The 24296-nt window shown below is 35.8% G+C and overlaps 1 protein-coding gene across 2 annotated transcripts in view; it reads left to right on the top strand.

Annotated features, from left to right (window-relative positions):
- The window catches only part of PALS1 (protein associated with LIN7 1, MAGUK family member), an 81937-nt gene that overhangs the window by 19875 nt on the left and 37766 nt on the right, over window positions 1-24296 (top strand). Inside the window, exons 2-3 of one of the 2 annotated variants that reach the window (XM_040226243.1) lie at window positions 7798-7876; window positions 14042-14329. In XM_040226243.1, the coding sequence (XP_040082177.1) occupies window positions 14065-14329 (265 nt within the window). In that variant the 5' untranslated portion in view covers window positions 7798-7876; window positions 14042-14064. Of the gene's footprint in view, window positions 1-7797; window positions 7877-13791; window positions 14330-24296 lie in introns of both variants that reach the window. The other variant, XM_040226242.1, reaches the window with a different exon arrangement.

Raw genomic sequence — 24296 nt, 5'->3', positions numbered from 1 at the left:
TTCTTGGCAGGGGGGTGCTATCTTGTGCATGTTTAGCAACATATCCCTAGCCTCTGCTACGTAGATGCCAGTAGCACCCCTCAGCATAGTCCTGACAGTGAATATATCTAGACACTGTCAAGAAAGATGGGAGGCAGAATCACCTGTGATGGAGAGCCACTGTGAAAATCTAGTCTTATGGAGAAGCTCTATACAGTCAGCAAAAACAAGACAGGGAGCTGACTGTGGCTCAGATCATGAACTCATTATTGCCAAATTCAGGCTTAAATTGAAGAAAATAGAAATAAATGGGGAAACAGTGGAAACAGTGTCAGACTTTATTTTTGGGGGCTCCAAAATGACTGCAGGTGGTGATTGCAGCCATGAAATTAAAAGACGCTTGCTCCTTGGAAGGAAAGTTATGACCAACCTAAATAGCATATTAAAAAGCAGAGACATTACTTTGCCAACAAAGGTCTGTCTAGTCAAGGCTGTGGTTTTTCCAGTGGTCAGGTATGGATGTGAGGGTTGGACTGTGAAGAAAGCTGAGTGCCGAAGATTTGATGCTTTTGAACTGTGGTGCTGGAGAAGACTCTTGAGAGTCCCTTGGACTGCAAGGAAATCCAACCAGTCCATTCTAAAGGAGGTCAACCCTGGGATTTCTTTGGAAGGAATGATGCTAAAGCTGAAACTCCACAAGACTTTGGCCACCTCATGCGAAGAGTTGAGTCATTGGAAAAGACTCTGATGCTGGGAGGGATTGGGGGCAGGAGGAGAAGGGGACCACAGAGGATGAAATGGCTGGATGGCATCACCGACTCATGGACATGAGTTTGGGTGAACTCCAGGAGTTGGTGATGGACAGGGAGGCCTGACGTGCTGCAATTCATGGGGTTGCAAAGAGGCACGACTGAGCGACTGAACCAAACTGATTTATGAAAGTTTATAAGTAAGTCTTTGATAAACTTTTGCAAACCAATATTTTAGGATACAGATATTTAACAGATTACAAATGCAGCAGTATTTTTTCCATGTTGTCTTTTTATTTTTAACCTCAAGGCAATTGTGTGGCCTAAAATTACGGACTAAGAATAGGAGCTTGAAAACTAAAATCTTTCTGTTGCAGATATGTTTTATATGCAGCTTTTGCCAGGAATGTTCAAAGCTACTAAGTCTTTGAAACTTTTCATCTGAGAAAGATGTGTCTTCTAAGCTATTGACATTGCCCTGTTGATATCCAGTTAAATTGAACAGGAATCCTATCTTCCTTTTTTTTTTTTTTTTTTTGTCTGTGAGAGCAATTGGTTTTAAGTACCTTTAAATTGTATGTTTCTCCTACCTCCTCATTTGATTTCTCCTTTGAGGATATTTTTCAAATGAAGGAATTTTGCTTGTGTTCTGTCTGACATAGTACATTCTAAATAAAATAGTTTTAAAACTGAGGATAGCAATGGATTCTTTGGAATGCAGTTATCTGGATGATAAAGGTTCCTTAATTTGAAACTGAAACCATGAATTAGGTAGAATTTTTAAAATTCCCTTATTATAGGATTTGTCAAAAGTTCCATTAAAAAATAAACCCAGGATATTTGCATTTGGTCTATTTCTTAAGGAACTTGGTTTGTCAGTTGTATAAATCTGTTTTGCCACTTAAAAAAAATTTTTTTTTTACATTGTACTTCATGAATTAATCTTACTTCAAATATATTATTTTTATTTTTAAAAATATTTTTTAAGTATGTTTAGTTTTTCATAAAGAATAATTGGGAAAAGTAGTGTCTCAGTTAAATCTTTGGTGAATTTATATATTTTTGCTTAAGTTGTCGGTAGTAATTTCTGAGCTAATGCTTTTCTTTTTTTTTTTTTATTTTTTATTTTTATTTTTTTTAAATTTATTTATTTATTTTTAATTTTTACTTTACAATTCTGTATTGGTTTTGGCATAGATTGACATGAATCCACCACAGGTGTACATGCGTTCCCAAACATGAACCCCCCTCCCACCCCCCTCCCCACAACATCTCTCTGGGTCATCCCCGCGCATCAGCCCCAAGCGTGTCATATCCTGCATCAGACATAGACTGGCATTTCGATTCTTACATGATATTATACATGTTTCAATGCCATTCTCCCAAATCATCACATCCTCTCCCTCTCCCTCTGAGTCCAAAAGTCCGCTATACACATCTGTGTCTTTTTTGCTGTCCTGCATACAGGGTCATCATTGCCATCTTCCTAAATTCCATATATATGTGTTAGTATACTGTATTGGTGTTTTTCTTTCTGGCTCACTTCACTCTGTATAATCGGCTCCAGTTTCATCCATCTCATCAGAACTGATTCAAATGTATTCTTTTTAATGGCTGAGTAATACTCCATTGTGTATATGTACCACAGCTTTCTTATCCATTCATCTACTGATGGACATCTAGGTTGTTTCCATGTCCTGGCTATTATAAACAGTGCTGCAATGAACATTGGGGTACATGTGTCTCTTTCAATTCTGGTTTCCTCTGTGTGTATGCCCAACAGTGGGATTGCTGGGTCATAAGGCATTTCTATTTGCAATTTTTTAAGGAATCTCCACACTGTTCTCCATAGTGGCTGTACTAGTTTGCATTCCCACCAACAGTGTAGGAGGGTTCCCTTCTCTCCACATCCTCTCCAGCATTTATTGCTTGCAGATTTTTGGATCGCAGACATTCTGACTGGTGTGAAGTGGTACCTCATTGTGGTTTTGATTTGCATTTCTCTAATAATGAGTGATGTTGAGCATCTTTTCATGTGTTTGTTGGCCATCCGTATGTCTTCTTTGGAGAAATGTCTATTTAGTTCTTTGGCCCATTTTTTGATTGGGTTGTTTATTTTTCTGGAATTGAGCTGCAGGAGTTGCTTGTATATTTTTGAGGTTAGTTGTTTGTCAGTTGCTTCATTTGCTATTATTTTCTCCCATTCGGAAGGCTGTCTTTTCACTTTACTTATGTTTTCCTTTGTTGTGCAGAAGCTTTTAATTTTAATTAGATCCCATTTGTTTATTTTTGCTTTTATTTCCAGAATTCTGGGAGGTGGATCATAGAGGATCCTGCTGTGGTTTATGTCGGAGAGTGTCTTGCCTATGTTCTCCTCTAAGAGTTTTATAGTTTCTGGTCTTACATTTAGATCTTTAATCCATTTTGAGTTTATCTTTGTGTGCGGTGTTAGAAAGTGATCTAGTTTGATTCTCTTACAAGTGGTTGACCAGTTTTCCCAGCACCACTTGTTAAAGAGATTGTCTTTACTCCATTGTATATTCTTGCCTCCTTTGTCAAAGATAAGGTGTCCATATGTATGTGGATTTATGTCTGGGCTTTCTATTTTGTTCCATTGATCTATATGTCTGTCTTTGTGCCAATACCATACTGTCTTGATGACTGTGGCTTTGTAGTAGAGCCTGAAGTCAGGCAAATTGATTCCTCCAGTTCAAAGCTAATGCTTTTCATGAGTAGCCTACATATAGTTGACCCTTGAACAACACAGGTTTGAACTGTGCAGGTTCAAGTGTAGGTGGATTTTTTTCAGTAGTAAATACTACAGTACTACAGGATTCATAGTTGGTTGAATCCATGAATGGAGAACTGTGGATATGGAGAAATCACCTATATGGAGAACCTCCTATAGGTTATTCATTTCCACTGCACAGAAGGTTAGTGTTCCTGTATCCTGTGTCATTCAGGGATCAGTTCTGTTTGAGTTTTAAACTGTATTTAGTTTTAGATATAGCTAAGTTTCTTCTCTGTGAAGATGATGCACAGGGCATTCATTGTTGGAAAGTAGAATCTGTGCATTGAGCTAAACATTTATTGATGAAATAGGATTTTTTATGTGATGTCAGTATATGACTTTGTCTTTTCAAAAACTTGGTTTTGTTAAGATACCATTTGATGCAGTTTTAAATGTATTATTTAAAATCAGCTCAGTAAGTGTAATACATTAAAATTCATTAATTTTACATGTTCAATCTGAATTTTGAAAACAATTTTTGTAAGGTATTATGTTGTATAAAATTCACATGTTTTATAAGTACAGTTTGAGTTTGTTAAATTTATATCATGTAGGTGTTACTGAAATCTAGTTTTATTACACTTCCATCCCACGAAAAAGTTCCCTCATCTCCTATCATAGCCAGTTTTTACGGCCACCCTCAGCTGAAGGAATCCACCAAAATGCTTTTCTAACAGCACTCATTTTGCCTTTCCTAGTAATTTCATATGAATGGAATCATCTAGAATGTACACTTATATCTGGCATTATGTTTTTGAGGCCATCCATGTTATTAAGTAAAGTTGTTCAGTCGTGTCCGACTCTTTGTGACCCCATGAACAGTAGCCTACCAGGCTCCTCTATCCATGGGATTTTCCAGGCAACAGTACTGGAGTGGGTTACTATATCCTTCTCCAGGGGATTAATGAATAGTATTCCAGTTTTTAAAATTTGTCCTTTCATCAGCTGAAGGACATTTGAATTGTGTCCAGTTTAAAGCTATCATTATTAATAATGCTTTTATGAATATTCCATTTAGATCTTTGTTTTTTTACAAATAAAAATATGTATTTCTCATACGGAATCACTGGATTATATATCATAAGTCTATGTTTAACTTTTTAAGAAATTGTCAAACTGATCACCAGTTCATGTTCTTACCAGTATGAGGGTTTCAGTTTCTCCACATCCTTTCCAAAGCTTAATGTTGTCAGTCTTAGATTTTAGTGATTTTGTTGTATTTGTAATGGTGGTTTAGTTGCTAAGTCGTGCCTGACTCTTGTGATCCATGGAGCCTGCTAGGCTCCTCTGTCCAAGGGATTTTCGAGGTAACAATACTGGAGTGGTTAGCCATTTCCTTCTCCAGGGGATCTTCCCAACCCAGGGATCAAACCTGGGTCTCCTGCACTGCAGGCAGATTCTTTACCACTGAGCTACTAGGGTAGTCCTGTTTGTAATGGTATTTCATTGTATTATTTAACAGCTCTGTTGAGTTATGATTCGGATACCATGTATATATAGTTCATCCAATTAAAGTGTACAGTTCAGTGACTTTACATATATTCAGAATTCTGTGATCATTACCACAATCACTTCTAGAATATGTTCATCACCCCTCAAAAGAAACCTGCATCCCTTACCCATTCCCTCCCATCACACACACACACACACACAGACACACAAAGACACACACACCTGCATCCCTTAGCCATTCCCTCCCATCACACACACACACACACACCAGCTCTCAGCAGTCACTAATCTACTTTGTCTCTCTAGATTTGCCTATTCTAGACATTTTATAAATGAAATCATATAGTACTTGGTCCTTTGTGACTGGCTTCTTTCACTTCTGTATTCAGAGTTCATCAGTGTTGTAGTATGTATCAGTACTTTTATTGCTCAGTAATATTTCATTTTGGATATACTATTTATTCATTTATCGGTTGACGGACATTTGGACTTTTTCCCTCTCCTTTTTGGTGTTAATACTGCTGTAAACATTTTTGTGCAAGGTTTTTTTCATTTCTCTTGGTTGTATACCTGGAAGTAGAGTTGCTCTATGTTTAGCCTTTTGAGGAATTGCCAGACTGTTTCACAGTGTAAAACTGTTCCCTTTGACATTCCCAACAGAAGTGTATGAGTTTCAGCGCTTCTTCTTCCCTTTTTTTTTTTTTTTTCAGTCTTAGCCATCCTAGTGGGTATTGTGGTGTCTCATGGTTTTGATTTCTGTTTCTCTGATGACTAATAATGTAGAATATCTTTTTATGCATACATTTAATAAAACCATTTGTATATCTTCTTTGGAGAAATGTCTGTTGAGGGGCTCTTCCCACTTTAAAATCAGACTGTCTTTACTATAGAGTTGTGTTTGTTATATATTCCAGGTAAAAGTCCTGAATCAAGTAAATGATTTGCAAATATTTTCTCCTTTTGTGTACACATTGTTCACATTCTTCATGGTGTCCTTTGAAGCACAAGGTTTTAAAATTTGATCATATCTAATTTATCTGTTTTCCTTTTGATGTATCTTAAGAAACCATTGCCTAATCAAGGTCATGAAGATTTATGCCTAAATTAAGTTTTATATAGAGTTCTTATGTGTGTGTTTTTGACCTGTTTTGAGTTAATTTTTGTATATGGTATAAGGTAAGAGTCCAGTTAATTCTTTTGCATGTGGACATATGGATATCTAATTTTCCTAGCGTTTTTAAGAGACCGTTTTTTTTTCTTTTTTTTTTTTTTTTATGGCCCCCCCCCCACCATTTAATTTGTCTTGGTACTCTTGTTGATTTACCTGTAAATGTTGGAGTTTATTCTGGTCTCTTAATTCTGTTCCATTGATTTCTGTCTATCCTGTGCCAGTATCTCCTTGTGGATTTATTAGCATACTTAATGATGTTGAATATTTTTCCAAATGTTTGTTGTTTGTATATCTCTGGTGGTCAAATTCTTTTGCCTCTTTTAAACAGTTACATCATTTGACTTACAGAGTTGTAAGAGTATTTATAGTGAATATAAATATTTTGCAAGTATTTCTCATTTTTTATAACTTGCCTTTTCATTTTCTTTACAGTATCTTGTAGTGGCATATTCTGCCACTCTTCAGTGGATTCTAAAAAGCTTGTGGAATCAACAGATCTTGGCAACTGATTAGAACATCTTGGAGATAGTAGTATAATTAACAATAGTAGGGAAGAAGTTGAGGTCAGTTTAGGATATATTGAAATTGAGATTCCTGGTGACATCCATGTAAAAATGTACTTTCTGTTCCCTCAACTTGGAACCCTTTATTTCAGGATATTCCCACAGCTGACTTTTTTTTTTTTTTTGGTCATTCAAGTCTCAGCTCAGTTATCACTTCCTAAAATAGACCTTTCCTGACCATCTTATCTAATGTTGAACCTTCCAAACATCATTCCAAACATGTTTATTACATAACCCAATTCTACTTTCTCTGTACTCCTTTCTCTGAAGCCATCTTACTGTGTATTTGCTTTTTGTTCTGTGTTATTCAAAATATAATCTCCCATTAGGATAGAATCCGGAGAAGGCAGTGGCACCCCACTCCAGTACTCTTGCCGGGAAAATCCTACAGACATAGGAGCCTGGTAGGCTGCAGTCCATGGGGTCACAAAGAGTCGGACACGACTGAGCGACTTCACTTTCACCTTTCACTTTCATGCATTGGAGAAGGAAATGGCAACCCACTCCAGTGTTCTTGCCTGGAGAATCCCAGGGACGGCGGAGCCTGGTGGGCTGCCGTCTCTGGGGTCGCACAGAATTGGACACGACTGAAGCGACTTAGCAGCAGCAGCAGGATAGAATCCTCTCTGTCTTGGTCTTCAATGTCGCGTTAACATTTCCCCCTCTAAATTAACTTTGGTTCCTTTCTGTCAAATTCTTTTTGGATCCTAAACTTATCATTTTCTTGGCCTTATGAAACCGTTTATAAAGTTCAAAATTGATCCAGAAGTTGTAGTTAAAGCAAAGAAAGCAATCCCTTAAACTGCGTTTCTGTTTGAGCCTTACCTAGAGATAAAAAATGTCATTAAAAATAGTCTACAGAAGGGTCATACCCTTCTTCTTTCTCATGATTGACTTCAGGTAATTTACATTGATTTTAATTGATGTTCATTAGTGATGGGTGTGTGTGCATTTTTATTGCTTTATACTGAGAAATCCGAGTTATCTGGAAACAGAATTGTATATCATATTGAATTAATTTTTCTGTCCTTTCCCTCTCTCTAAAAGATTCTGCAGATTTTTACACTTGATTGTCTCTTTTCTGTTTTACAGAGTAAGAAAGTCTGAGTTTTGCGAAAAAATCAGAAAAAACTAAGAAGATAGTCTACAAGAACTTTCCGATTTGCATAATGTAAGTTCTTTTCACTATTCTTGGCCTGAATTTTGTGTTAGCTGACAAAGCTGTCTCTATGGAAACAAATAGTGCAACTTCTGAGAATGTCAGAGGAATGCTGATCACTTAATATGAGACTTTCCAGCTGCTGGTCAAAGGGCATTACTCCTAGGAGAAGGGGAGGAAGGATGACTTGAAAAAAAATATCTGGAGTTCTAGATGCTAGTTTAGACCAAGTGTGTTTATGCCCATGAAGTGTATGTTTTACATTTCCCTCTGCCTAAAAGTTAGGATACTGATTATATCGGAACTCACCTTCTTATAGCAGTTCGTGTTTCCTGGCTCTCATATAAGTGGTTTTGTTTCTTGGTATGGAGTTTTCAGTGGGCCTGTATCCCTCAGGCTATTTCAGGCCCCCCATTCTCAATCATTTGTACTTACTGAAACTTACTTAGCTTCTTTTTACCCCCTTCTTCTGTATTCAAGTCACAGAAGCAGAGGCCTTTTTTTCTTGCTAGTTTTGAAGTTAGCATTGAAATAGCTTTGGCCTGTGAGCCTGAAAATTCATTTTCTTCTTTTGTGGAATACATAAAGAGAGTTGTTTTATTTATTTATATTTTTCTTTCCACACCCCCTCGCCACCCCCAGTCCCATGAGGTGGGATGTATAAGCTGGGATTCTGATGAGGATTTGAAATGTGGGCCTTCAAGGTGTTTTTGAAACAGTTAATTTATAATTAGAGGATAGAGAAGAGAGGGATACTCTTTAGGGCCAGCAGCTTGTAACTACTTTAGCTGCATAAGGCAGTCTTTTATTTACATATAAGGAGGTAATTCTCTAGTTCAGTCATTTACCCACCTCCAATTCCGAATCGTCAAACAAAGGAATTGGTTTTTGTTTTCTTTTTTGAGAATGAGAGTATAATTCCTTTGGATTGGTACTCTTTCATTGTTTATTTTTATGTGTTGGCTGCATAAATAAGCTGGTAATTTCGTGGTTTGTCTGTTCAAAAATTATAATCTTTAATTTTAAAACTATGGGACACAGCATAATGTTTCTTTGATTGTGGAACAGTCTGTCTTGCACCTCATGAATTAACTCATGAGTGTTATTATTAAGTCTTGGAGTTTTCGTACTGTGAGATCATTATTTAATTGAGGTGATCTGGAAAATTTTCTTGAAATAGTGGCTTGTGGTAGATCTTGAAAGTAGAACGTGAAAGGAGAAGCAGTTCTTATTTCTTAGTTCATAAGGCATTTGGGCAGGAAGAGAAAGATGTGGGATAGGCAGGTACAAGTGAGGAAGCTAACTTAGAAGACTTGCACAGGGAAGTAGTAAAAGATACAGTTAGAAAGTTGGGATTTTACCTTGTGAGTTTGGATTCTATTCTCTAGGCAATATGAAAGCCATCAGATGTTCTGAACATAGGAATAGTTTATTCATATGCCTATTTAGGTGTTTATCCCTTACTAGTTATCAGGGCTATGCAGATCAGTAAGATCCCTTAGATCATTTATCTGTATGACATATAGTCACCTTGAAATTGTGTTAAAACAAAACCTGTAACACCCTTTAATTTTTCTCCTCCTCTCTCTCATTCCCTTCTCTTGAATTCTCCGTCTTGGTTAACGACATTGCTGTCCACCTAATGACCCAAAGATAGTGTCCATGAAATCATAGCGCCTGGATCATATTTTAAAGCCTGCAGTTTGCTTGGTCCTATCCGAGGTAGGCAGTGTCACAGATCCAGAGATAAGTCAGTGTAATTCCTGACTTCCAAAAGTTTCTAGTCTGGTGGGGCAGACAAACAGATACAGACTGCTATAGTTGAGTTTGATCGAAGTTGTGATAGGGATTAAGAGGAGGCATATATCCAATATGGAAAATTACGAAAATCCAGAGGAGGATGTATGTGAGGTGAGACTTAAAAGTAGACAAGGATTAGGTTCTAGACAGTCTAGTTCTAGAGCCTGTACTCTTAAATGCTGTTCTGCCTTGGGTAACTGGGGAGACATAGTGGCATTAATTAGAGTTGAGAACGGAGGAAAAGGATCGAGGAGTGTAGAGGAGATTAAAGGGAAATATAAGTTTAGTTCTGGACACATTAATTTCTAGATTCCTGTGGGAAATTTTGGTAGATAAACTAATGGGCAGGACCCTGTCTCTGTAGCTTTAGTACCTCAGGAAAGGGTAAGTGCTCAATTAAATTTATGTTCAAATCACCCCTCTTTTTTCAACCTTTGATGGCTTTCTTACTGCCTTGAGATTAAAGACTTATATTTATAAGACTTTTTGTAAGTTGGACCCAGTCAAATTTTCCTGCCAGTATTCTCTTGTACAAACTGACCGCTATAATTCAACTAGCTTTGTTTATGCTTTCCCCAAACTTTATATGTTTTTTTGTCTTTGGTTCATATGGCTTCTTTTCTTACTCTTTCATCCTGTCCTCAAGGCCTACTTCAGTCCCTGTTCCTCATTTATAAAATAGGCATATTTGCAAGTACTTTTAGAGTTGTAGCAAGGATTAAGTGATTGAATACTGTGTAAAGCGCTTTCAATAGTATATGGCATAGAATTACGAGCTCAGTAAATGTAGTTGTTAATACTGCTACTGCTGCTGTTACTACATCCTTCTTCTCTTCCTTTTGCCCTGCTGTATGTAATAGAAATCCCAAGTTTTAGTAATTCTGTAACTTATATACTCTTTAATGTGGCTTTTTTTCACTCTAACCATCTTAGTTTAGGACCCCGTTTCTTAGAGTTACCCTCCAATTGGTCTCATTGCCATCCTTCGGTCTGTCCTCTAGCCTTCTACCAGAGAGATATTTATCTAAAAGTGAGTGTAATTGTGTTTTCCCCTGCTTTAAATTCTAAAATGATTCGTACTACTTTCAGGGTAAAGGTCGGAGTCTTTAGGTATTACCCTTTTCCATCTGGCCCCCTGCCTGCCTGTTTTATCATTGTTCATGTATGGCATATTCCCATTGTCCCATCCAGCCATTTTGCGTTCTTTTCCTACTTTTACAGCTGCCACATTCTCTTGCTCTTCCTTCCTTTTGGTCTTATGAGTCCCTCTGCCTGGAACAGATTGTTCTATCTGGCTAATCTTTAATCTTTTTTTTTTTTTTTTTTAATGCTGCTGGAAGAGAGTATCCTTATGTTGTGAGATTTGCTGTGTCTCTTTATCACAGACTAAATTTTAGAGCCCATCATCTGTGAATTAACGACACGTCTAAGTTCAGTTGAACAGATACCTGATGGGCATCTTCTATATGACACGTGTTGTGTTCAGCCCAAGGAATATAAAAAGAAGACACGAATGACCCATTTTTAACAAACTGAAAATCTAATGAGAAATCGACTGGGAAGAATGATCATTCATTTTCTTTGCTGTCTCTCCGATGGACTATGAACACTCTAAGGGAAATGACCAAAATGGAGATTTAAGTGGATTACTATCAGGTTGCAGAAACTTTCCTGAGAGTAAAAGAGTAGATCCAGGTGGACAAGCATGATCATAGTCCAGGCATTAGAACTTCAGCTGAAATTACCTGGCCTAACTTCTCTTGCATAATTATGATTTCACATTAGTGAGTATGGATACAATCTTATAAAACTTAGTTTTTAAGCTAAGTTTTAATTTCAAATAATTTTTGTAGATAAGCATATGTATAAGTAAAATATTCTATTAAATTTGATTTTTAATATCCTATAAATGTTGTAAATAGAGAAAGTTGAAAGTTTTAATTTTCTGAAAGTATATATGCTCCTAAATTTTAAAAATTAAAGTTAAATATAGCAATACAGTGGCTCCTACATAAATATCTGTTTCCTTGTAATGAAAATATTAAATAAGTTAAATTTGTATTTGTATATTATCAGTATTACAGGGCTTCTCTAGTGGCTCAGCTGTAAAGAATCCACCTGCTAATGCAGGAGACACGGGTTCAGTCCCTGGGTCCAGAAGATCTCCTGGAGAAGGAAATGGCAACCCACTCCAGGATTCTTGCCTGGAAAATCCCATGGACAGAGAAGCTTGGTGGACTACAGTCAGTGGGGCGCAAGAGTTGGACATGACTTATCGAATGAATAACAACAATAATAACGATAATCAATATTATAAAATGTAAGAATTATCTAACATTCTGATAGCTCTCATTTTTAATGAAAAAGAAGGCAAGTTAATGATAAATAAGGTATTTATATGTAGCTCACATAAATAGTGAAACTAAAATTTGGATGGAAGACAGAAAAATCTACCAGAATTCTTGTGAAGATGTAATTTTTGTGGTCATGTAGCTTGCACCTATTAAATATTTTCCTGATTGCTGGTCTAGTGGTTTTCCTGGTAGTCTAGGTGGGTTTGTGTTAAACCATCTGTGACAAGTGGTTTGCTTGAAAGGAGATTGGCTGGCATTAGGAATATTGTCTGAAAACTAAGCTTTTGCTTTGTTGGCATGTTCTCTAACAAACCTATTAACTGAAGTGCAGCTTAACTCAAGGAGGTTATTATTGTAAATATTTTTGAAAGTCTTGAGCAAGAGAAGACTAATTAATTTAGTATGTGGGTTTATACTTATATAAACAATCTGCCTATTTATGCCCAAGAAATGGCTTGATGAAACAGCCATTGTCATCCAGTAAAATATTTTTCTTGTCTAAAATATGTTGGATTTTTAAAATAAATAGAATCAAATTAATACTAAGAATTATTAAAAGTATAAATACTTTTTAGTTCTAAAACTTATATACATTATTTCATTTGAAACTCAGAACAGTTCTGTGAATAAATTTCCCAAAGGAATCCGAGGTTCAGAGAAACTAGTCTTAAGTCATAAAACTAGAGGAAATAGCAGATCCAGAATTAAAATGCAGTTTTCTGGTCTCCAAGTCCAATATATTCTTATTTGCTGTACAGTATGACTTTGAAACATTTTTGAGTGGTACCAGATAATACCATTTTCTCTAAGTGAATCCTCATAAAGAATTAACCCTAATTCTTTTTTTAGTGTAACCAATTATAAAGACTAATAACAAACATAGTCGTTTTCTCACTTTAATCTTATAGGTGTGGTTTTATCTTATAGAGGTGGTTTTATCTTGTAGATGCCTTAGCTGGTAATTAAAATTTCTTTTTCATTTCTTTTTCATAAACTGTTAAAAAGTGAATTGTCCCCTACAGTGCTGCCTTATCTCAAGTGAGTTGACAACATAACTTGCTGTATGCCAGGTTCTTTAGCAGTTAACTAGGAAGGGATTTCTGGAGAAGGAAATGGCAACCCACTCCAGTATTCTTGCCTGGAGAATCCTATGGACAGGGGAACCTGGTGGGCTGCTGTCCATGGGGTCACACAGAGTCAGACATGACTGAAGCAACTTAGCATGTTGCATGCATGCATCAGAGAAGGAAATGGCAACCCACTCCAGTATTATTGCCTGGAGAATCCCAGGGACAGGGGAGCCTGGTGGGCGGCCATTATGGGGCTGCAGAGTCGAACATGACTGAAGCCACTTAGTAGCAGCAGCAAGAAGGGATTTCAGACTCGTGTATATTAACTGACTGTAGAATATTATGTTGAGACAACTATAAAGGTGATTAAAATATCTTTATACCTTAAATATCTTATTCTCTACTAAACTAGTACCCAGAACTTTCTTATTTTTCTGCTTTGCTAAACTTTCTAATATTTCATTTTTCTCAGCTGTAAAATTAAGCAACATGCTTCAAATACTTGAGACAGCTTTTTTCTTGAAACATCTTGATTTCCTCAGTTCTGTAAAATGAAAAAATTTAATCTATATAGCAAAATAATATTATATACTTTTGAGATATTTTCTATGTTGTTTAGCAATAGAGATTGGAAGTAGATGATGTAAATTCACTTTTATATTGTAATTCTTATACTTTTTTTCCCCCCCATCTTTCCCCTTAGATTTCCTTCATGGATACATTTTCATAGCATTATTATGTGATGTGAGAAGTTTTTTTTTTTGTTTTGTTTTGTTTTTTTGAAGTAACATGGATTTTATACTACAGAATCAAGAGATTGGCTTTATAGGAAAAATTGATTTATAAAGAGTGGTACAGGTTTTTATAGATAACCATGACAACATCCCATATGAATGGGCATGTTACTGAGGAATCAGACCACGGAGTAAAAAATGTTGATCTTGCATCACCAGAGGAACATCAGAAGCACCGAGAGATGGCTGTTGACTGCCCTGGAGATTTGGGCACCAGGATGATGCCGGTGCGTCGAAGTGCACAGCTGGAACGAATTCGCCAACAACAGGAGGACATGAGGCGTAGGCGAGAGGAAGAAGGGAAAAAACAAGAACTTGACCTTAATTCTTCCATGAGACTTAAGAAACTAGCCCAGATTCCTCCAAAAACTGGAATAGATAACCCTATATTTGATACAGAGGAAGGAATTGTCTTAGAAAGTCCTCATTATGCTGTGAAAATATTAGGTAAGTAAAAACAGTAGAAGAATTAGAAAATGTTTTGTTGTTGTTTATCTCGCCTTAACATAAATGTGTATAGGAGGGAAGAGTTATATAAAGAATGTAAGTAATAACAATTTGAATTCAGACCAGGATCAGTTTTTTTCTTAGAAAGGCCATATAACTTGTTTTCTGTTAGCCATGTAGAACTGGAGCATGTATCCTAAATGTTCAGGATATGTGCTACAATGTGATTTTTATATTTAATCTTTGAAGTAAAAATTCCTATATAAGGCCTGACCTTTAAAGCCTTGAAATTCACATTTCATTTCAAAGTCAAGTTTTATATAAAAATTACTGAAAAGGAATTTTCAGGTTTTGAATTTCTGATTTAAGGTTTATGAAATAATTAATAATTATTAATGAGAAAAACTTGGTGTTATTTCTCTGGCATAATATGCATAAAACATGGCTTTAAAGTCCCTATACTAACTATTCCTAAATTTCATTTTGTGAGGAAAACCAAAAACTACTGCTATGACATATTAATGGGCTTCCCAGGTGGCGCTAGTGGTAAAGAACCTGGGCCTGCCAGTGCAGGAGACATAAGAGATGCAGGTTCGATGCCTGGGTCCAGAAGATGCCCTGGAGGAGGGCATGGCAACCCACTCCAGTATTCTTGTCTGGGGAATCCCATGGACAGAGGAGCCTGGCCGGCTATAGTCCATAGGGTTGCACAGAGCTGGACACGATTGAAGCAACTTAGCATCCATGCACGTGATGTATTTACAGATATAAAAGAATTCTGTGATCAGATTTTGAGAACAGGGGTTAAATAAGTTAAACAGCTTCTTATTACAGTACTTCTTGTAGCCTTTAGAATACTGATAGGCATTGTGAATTTATAAGAGAGATTGATGTCAAATGGGTATTTCCAAACTTAAGTATTTTACCATTGAACTTACTGCTCTTTCTTCCTCTACACACAAAAGAGAGATCTCTGAACTAGTGTCAGTGGTGTACATTAACTTGTATTCCATTAAAACCAGGCTAACTCAAAGGAAATATTTTTATTTCTTAATAATTTATAATTATAGATGTGAAAAGACAGATACTTCACTTTGGAAGGAGAGGGTTTTCATTGTTATTTTACCATTTATTTAAGTGTTTATTGAGTCCTTTACTTGATGCTATAGCAATGCCTTTCTGTGTAATTTCTACAGTAGCTCTGTTAACAGGGCTCTGTAATACCTATTTTGGAGAAAAAGAAATTGAACTTTATTTAAATCACTTGTGTAAGACTCCATGCTAAGTAGTAGGGCCAAGTTTTAATTTGCCTAATCTGGATATGCAGTTGTTATACTGCAAAGAGCAAAGGGTTTGAGTGGAAACTGACATCCATCTTGTTCTTCACTCAACCAGAGCTTTGGCTACCAAGAGTACAACATCTTTTTCTTACTTATTCAAAGTTAATCATCTATATAAATGTACCATATACTATCTATCTGTATATAAAAGTACCTTATTTACTATCTGTGTTTGTAAAAGTACTATGTGTACTATATATTTGTTTATGTGTTTACCATATATACTAATTGCAGTCTAGAACAATTTCTGCCACATCATAAAAACTGCTTTTTCTTTGCTATACCTTTACAAAGGATTCATATCTCTTGACAGAAGGCATTGTGTTGTGTTTTTCTGTAATTTAAGAAATCATAGATATATTCAGTCATAATGAAGTGTGCAAAAAATGCCTAAATGGTAATAATGAAAGGCATTATAGTAAAAACAGAGAGATTATGTATTTTAAAAATGCATTTATATGAAGGAATTTTATGCTGTTTTTTCTTAAGAGTTTTGTTAGAGTAAAAATATATCATTGCCTTTTATTGGCATCATCTCATACCACTTCATTATTTTTAAGAAAACTTACATTGTAATATATCCAACCCAAGCCTAAGTTTGAGTCTTCTGGGTTTCTATTTAAATTTCTTTGAGATTAATGTATTTGTCCATTTACTTTAATTGAATTAGGCATAAATGTCCATGTAGTAGACAAGACTCATGTAATCTCCATGAAGAAACAGAATTCACTTGTGAAATTTTTATTTATTTTCTTGCCTAACCACAGAAAATTGAAGACCTGTTGCTTGGTTTGTTTTTCTACAAGTGTAGTTAAAGGACAACTATATTTTCTTCCGACTTGCAACCCACTGTGGTTTTAAAAATTATCTTTGTGTAATCCTTGAACTTAAGGCTGTTTTACATAATTTATTTTAAAGTAATTTGGAATTTAGTACCAGCTGTCTGTAAGTCATTTCTTGGATAAGGAGAATATTTCGTGTTTTGAGAAATGAGTGATAGATTTAATTTCAATGCACTCAACACAGGTGTGTTATTTGTAGGAGGCATGAAAAGTTATCATAAGTTATAAAGTTGTTTTTGTCAGTCAAATCTTCAGTTTTTGAATGTACTCAGTTTTAAGTCTTCACTTTAAAATGAAGTATAATAGCTTTGTACCAGACATTTTTTCCCTGTTTGTAATTTGCTAACACATCAAACTACAACAGTACTCCCTAAAGTCATATAAGTCTCCCTGCCAGTGTTTAGATTAATATGCACACACCAGGAGACAACTTCTCAGCTTTTTTCACAACCAGAAACAGCAACCTTGTTTTAAATGAGGCAAGGATGGGGCAACTGATTTATTTTTCTCTGAAAGGGAGCCTTCAGTTTCCAAATGATACATCGTCATTATCTGTGAGTAGAGGGAATTCTCATTAAAGAATTGAAAGTGTGTTTGGAAAGACTGGATACTTTAATTGTCTGGGTGGTGACTTTTAAAAAGTATTTATAAATTTGGCAGTGTATAATATTAAACGTGCAGGGATGAATTGATAGAAAATATTTGGAAAGGATGAACTGAATTTTCTTATGTAAAAGCACTTAGAATCTTATTGAAAATTAGAAAATAGTGATGTGGGAAATTTAAATGAATAATTAATATTACTAGAAGGCAATGGCACCCCACTCCAGTACTCTTGCCTGGCAAATCCCATGGATGAAGGAGCCTGGTAGGCTGCAGTCCATGGGGTCGCTAAGAGTCAGGCCTGACTGAGCGACTTCACTTTCACTTTTCACTTTCATGCATTGGAGAAGGAGGTGGCAGCCCACTCCAGTGTTCTTGCCTGGAGAATCCCGGGGCCGGGGGAGCCTGTTGGGCTGTCGTCTATGGGGTTGCACAGAGTCGGACACGACTGAAGCGACTTAGCAGCAGCAGCAGCATGAATTATAAGAATTTTGATACATTAAGGAGCCTTCCTTAAAATTGACATGAGTTGTTAAAACTTCCTATGAATGAAATATCATTGTCTTGTTCTCTTTCATAAGTAAAGATACAAACTACCTTGTGAGGAAAAATTCTGAGAAAAGAGCAGAATGTAGGTTAGAGTAGAATGAGGGAGAATAGGGTTATGCTCAGATAGATGTCTTTATAGCTTTCACTGTTTCATTGATTTTTGTAATCACAGATAACTGATAGTTGGGTCAAGTAAATACAGTAGACAGACTGTTTAAAGGGAATAACTAGGAAACATTGCTGTCTATCATAGACATGACTGATTATCACATTTGTGAAGAGACCTTAGGAAACGCACACACACCCACTCAACACACACCCATAGCAAGTTATAGGTTTTGTGGCTGATAAGGACATTCTTGAAATTTGTGATTAAGGGCTTTCTAATTTTCACCAGATGCTGTTAGTGATAAGAAAAAATTTAAAACACACACACACACTGAGGGGAAGAAAACTAGGATAAATAAAATATTTTTCTATTAATAATACTGTGTTTCATCATTATTAGTACCTACATATTTTTGCCAGGTGTCTCTGCATATTCAAACTATTAATGCTAAGTCAATAGTATTCTTGTATTTGATGTTATAAAGTTAAGTATTTCTTCACATTTCTCTCTGATGTTATTTGACTTTTGGTTGATCATGGGACATACTAGAATTGTGCTGGATTGTGATGAACTTTCATTTGATTGGCTTTTAAAATAAAGTTTATTTAAAGTCAACAACAAAAAAAATTCCAGTGCCAATAAACTTCCAGTTCATACTATTTCTGAGAAGTTAATTATTCTTGCTATTAAATTTTTGCTCAACTTCTATAACTATTTCCAAATTTTATTAGCCATTCCTTTGAGGGACTTTTTTTCTGAAAGTGAACTGGTTAAATCTATTGGTATTAAGCTTAATATTTAAAATGTTGGGACTGTTTGATGATTTTTTGATTTGTTCATATTGCTAAGATTAGAGCTAACCTAAAATAAACATTAAAAAATTCATTAGAATATATGTATAGTCATACAGTGTTTGGTTATTAAATATGCATAATTCTACAGAAAAAAATTAACTGCTGTACTGTTTGGTCTTTGACACCATGTGTCAAAACTTCATTCCACCTGTTAATACAAGTATTAATAGGTTTTAACTTTTTCACCCTAGCAAATATGTTCAGAAATGTGCAACATCATTGCATATTCAAAGTACAGGGATACATGGAGTCAAATGTAGAGTTTAAATACTTTTTACCGTCACTTGCTATTGATCTTTGACAAGTTATTTCAGTTTCCTGAGTCTCAGTTTCTGTATTTTCTTGAGGACCAAGTGAAAAGAAAGCATGTATATAAAAGCATATTGTACATTGTGAGTGAGGTGAAAGTTGCTCAGTCGTGTCCGACTCTCTGCGACCCTGTAGACTATATAGTCCATGGAATTCTCCAGGCCAGAATACTGGAGTGGGTAGCCTTTCCCTTCTCCAGGGGATCTTCCCAACCCAGGGATCGAACCCAGGTCTCCTGCATTGCAGGCGGATTCTTTACCAGCTGAGCCACAAGGGAAGCCCATTGTACATGGTAAGTTTGATTAAAATCTAACTTATAAGAACCAGAAGCCACCAGAGATGATCTAACTTTTTAGTCCAAGAAATTAGCTTGTGGATTTTTTTTTGTTTGTTTTGTTTTTTTTTTAGCTTGTGGATTTTAACCAGTAATTTTTTATTTCATTTTTTAAATAACAGCTTTATTAAAATTTAAATCATATACCATAAAATTCTCTTTTAAGTGTATAATTTATGAGTTTTTAATATATTCACAAGATTGTGCAGGCATCACCATTATACAGAGTGATTTCATTACCTCAGATAGAAACTCTGGGCCCATTAGCATTTACTTCCTATTCTCTCCTCCCCCTAACTCCTGACCACCCTAATCTACTTTCTATGTATTTGTTTATTTGGAATATTTCATCTAATCATGCAGTATGTGGCTTTTGTGACTCGTTTCTTTTCACATAGCATGTCTTCAGGGTTCATCTGTGTTGTGGAATTCATTGCTTTTTATGGCTGGATAATATTCCACTGTACGGAAATAACCATGTTTTGTTTAATCCATTCATCTGGTTGGTGGAACATTTAGGTAGTTTTACCTTTCTTCTGTTGTGAATAATGCTGTTATGAATATTCATGTATAAGTTTTTGTTTAAATACCTGTTTTCAGTTCTTTGGGATGTATACATAGGAATGAAATTGCTGGATCAAATGGTAATTTTGTTTAACTTAGTGAGGAACTGGTATACCTTCCCCAGTACTTGTACTACTTTACCTTTTCACCAGCAGCCTGTGGGGGTTCCAGTTTCTCTGCATTCTCACTTCTACTTATTATTACATATCTTTTTAATTTTAGCCATCCTACTACCTAGTAAGTTTTTAAAGAACTGGAATAAAGTAGATTAAAGTATATTATGTTGCACTTAAGTATTCATATATCTTTATTTCAAATAGGGCTGTACATACTGAGTTGAAAGATAAATACACATTTTATTTCTTTTTTAAAAATTTATTTATTTTAATTGGAGGATAATTACAATATTATGATGGTTTTTGCCATACATCAGTATGAATCAACCATAGGTATATGTGTGTTCCCTATATCCTGAACTCCTCCTCCTACCTCCCTCTCTACCCTGCCCCTCTGGGTTGTCACAGAGCGCTGGCTTTGGGTGCCCTGTGTCATACAGCAAATGTGCACTGGTTATCTATTAATGTATATGTTTCAGTGCTGTTCTCTCAAATCATCCCACCCTTTCCTTCTCCCACTGAATCCAAAAGTCTGTTCTTTGTGTTTCCTTTACTGCCCTGCATGCAGGATCGTTGGTACCATCTTTCTGGATTCCATATATACGCATTAATATACGGTATTTGTCTTTCTCTTTCTGACTCACTTCACTCTGTATAATAGGCTCTAGATTCATCCACCTCATTAGAACTGACTCAAATGCATCCCTTTTATAGCTGAGTAATATTCTATTGTATATATGTACCACAACTTCCTCATCCATTCATCTGTTAATGGACATCTGGGTTGCTTCCATGTCCTTGCTGTTGTAAATAGTGCTGCATTGAACACTGGGGTACATGTGTCTTTTTCAGTTCTGGTTTCCTCGGGGTATATGCCCAATAGTGGGATTGCTGGGTTGTGTTGTACTTTTATACCTAGTTTTTTTAAGGAATTTCCATACTGTTCTCCATAGTGCTTGTATTAGTTTGCATTCCCACCAACGGTGCAAGGGAGTTCCCTTTTCTTCACACCCTCTCCAGCATTTATTGTTTGTAGACTTTTTGATGATGGCCATTCTTACCATGTGAGATGATGATACCTTATTGTGGTTTTGATTTGCATTTCTCTAGTAATGTGTGGTGTTGAGCATCTTTTGATGTGTTTATTAGCCATCTGTATATCTTCTTTGGAGAAATGTCTGTTTAGGTCTTCTGTCCGCTTTTTGATTGGGTTGTTCATTTTTCTGGTATCGAGCTACGTGACCTGCTTGTATATTTTGGAGATGAATTCTTTGTCAGTTGTTTCATTTACTATTAAAGAATATACATTTTTAATGGATTGCTAACAGAAGTTTGTGAAATAATATCCAAGTCAAACCCAGTCGTGTTATAGAGAGGTCCAGAGACTGAAGTAGATTTTCCAGTGACATACATTGCAGTAATAAGTAAACCAAGCCATAACCAGGACCCAGATATTCTGACCTCAAATTTAGTTATTTTTCTTGCTCACCAAATTCATTACAGTTTTATCTAGAGAAAAATCATGAAATTTTTGTACCTGATTGAGCAGTAATCATTTCAGTGGTGTTTCTCCATTGTTCTATATTTGGAGCTAAGATGTTTGCTCTGACTTCTCTCTCAACTGTCTTTGCTTGTATACTTGTCTAGAATTTGTTTTTAATTTGTAACCCAATGTGTTAATGATTAATTACTGTTTAGGGTCTTTATTTCCTTAAATTTAAAAAGAAAAAGGAAAGACTACCCATCCCAACTTAAGCAAGGATTTCCTAAGTGGAAGTTCTAATTTCAGCTCAGTGGATAGATGTACTGAAACTGGTATAATTTTTTCATTTGTTGTTGTTTAGTAACTAAGTTGCTTCTGGCTCTTTTCCCACCTGTAGCCTGTAGCCGGCCAGGCTCCTCTGTCTGTGGGATTTCCCAGGCAAGAATACTGAAGTGGTTTTCATTTCCTTCTCCAGGAGATCTTCCCAACCCAGGGATGGAACTGTTGTCTCCTGTATTGGCAGGCAGATTCATTACCACTCAGCCACCAGGGAAGCCCCATAATTTCCTCACCTCTATGCTATTAAGTTCCTCACCTGAATAGTCAGTTTGACTATACAGTTTAGGAGAAAAGAAATCTTTAATAGAAGTTCTCAGGAAGAAGTCATGAAGTTGGTTGAACTACAGAAGTTTCTGAGGATAGGTTGAAAGAATTGGTGGAAGAATCTTAATGCTTGAATAGGTCCCTAGAATCTATTTTCATGTGAGGTAAATGATAGCAATAAGTGAAGATAACAAAACTAATCTAAGGGAGATGGTTATCTCCACTGCTTTTAAAAGATCTTCGGAAACGGAGATGAGCTTCCTTGAGTAATTTTATTGTTTACCCTTAGAGCCAAACAGTTCTCCAGAGTCTTGGGAATCTGAGGGTAGAATTTTCAGATAGAGCAACTCTTAGTGATTGCTTTCTGTTACCTATTTTAGTCTTCATTCTGTTTCATTTGAAGCGGTCAGGAGAGGGCCAAGAGGAAAGGGAGCATTCAGGGCATGGATTTGTGGACTTGTGTGTGTGTATTTAGCTGATTAATTATCCCCAAACCAAGTGTCAGTGATTTTTCTTACTTTTAGATAATATACCTTTTCTTTCAACATAAATGATCAAGATTTAGCTATTGTATGAAATGTTAGAGCAGATAAGATAATAAACTTAATGTTTATGGAACATCAAATAAGAGGAATGGATCAGACTGCAGGACAAGGAATTTGAACTAGATACAAAGCATTTGCTTGTAGGGAAGTTGTTACAAACCAGAATTTATCAGCAAAGCCAGATCTGTTACGGGCGCGTTTGTCTTTCCCTCTGCAGAGTGTCCCCGTTTCTGTCTGCCCTCTCGCCTGCCTTATTGTGAGTACTGCTCTGCCTCAGTGCTCCCTTCTTTGCTCACTCCCTACTCTACAGTTGTGTCATTTTTTTCTCAGTAGCCCTGTAATTCTCCATTTATGTCTCTACTTCTCTGCGTAAAGAACCGTGTGGTTCTTTTTCTTTGTGCTTACTGTGTGTGGGAATGAGGAAGGGAGCTTCTGATCTGTATATGAGAAGATCTCCCTTCTCTATAGTCTGTTCTCTGTTGTTTATCTTCATCATTATTGTAGAAGTAGGTACGTATTTGACAGGATGGATTTAGCTGCATCTGATTAGATTTTTCATATTTCCTCTGGAATTGCGCAGAATTTCAAATAACTTAAGTGGTTTTGTTTAAGTATCATATAATCTAATTACTGTGTTGACAATGGAACATTTCTTAAAGTGTGTAGAAAATGTGCTGTTCTTGAGTAACATGAAGTGCTTCTAAAGATATACTGTATAAAAACAAAGTTTTTTAAACCTACAACAAAATACCTTTTGAAATTAATAATTTTTTATGAAACTAGAATGAATGTGTCAAAAATGAGAATCCCTGAGTAGGTATTGCTAACAATTATTTTTCATTATGATATCATACTTAATATGAAAGAGAAGACCCTTTATCAGAAGTCCGTTCAGAATTTTCTAATAAAATTCATTATAATCAATATTTTAAGACTAATGGTATAGATATTTGTTGCTTGCTATGTGACTTTAAAACTTTATTGGACAGAAGCAGCATAATTTTTAATATCTGTTAAATTTATAAACTGATGAAATGAATATTTCTTTATAAATAAGTTTTTAGCATTTACTGTTTGATATTTTCTCTTAGATATTTCTTTAACTACATATGGTTTAGTTCATATCTTCTATCAAGCTACTTATAATGAAGTTTTAAGAACTTCTGAGTGTTTGGTAACTTAATCTGTTCTGTTTATTCATTAAACATTCTTAATGGAAATTTATTTGAACCTGAAGCATGAGTGTATGTGAGGAAGCTTTCTTGCCTAAAAATACGATCTGGAAACTTTTCCAGCTAAATTGGCCATGAAAGCAGATATGGAATTTATCTGAAAACTGTCCACATAAATCACACTTATCAAATTTGCTGTCTAACTTAGTTACCCAGGCTGGTGCTACACAAAGGTGTTTTTACAGTATTTCTCAAAAAGCTACATGGCCTCTACATTCACAGATTGCAGTTTCGGTTTCTTTTGCTGAACCTTCCCAGTGTACTATCTAGCATATTATTGTGATTATGTTAGAATTGAAATAAAATATTCTGAGAAAATACTTAAAGCACAAGACACTTGGTTAAAATAGCAGAAATAAATGCAACAGTACTGTAAAAGTAGCATTTGGAGGGTGCATTATGTGTGTGAACATACACACAGTTAACTAGAAGAAATTCTGTCTACAGATACATGGTAAAGTAGAATGTGTAAGCACCTCTAAAT

Source organism: Oryx dammah, unplaced genomic scaffold (genome assembly GCF_014754425.2).
Source record: "Oryx dammah isolate SB20612 unplaced genomic scaffold, SCBI_Odam_1.1 HiC_scaffold_26, whole genome shotgun sequence".
Lineage (NCBI taxonomy): Eukaryota > Metazoa > Chordata > Mammalia > Artiodactyla > Bovidae > Oryx > Oryx dammah.
Note: the sequence above shows the minus strand (reverse complement) of the source record. Positions and strands in the feature narration are given on the sequence as shown.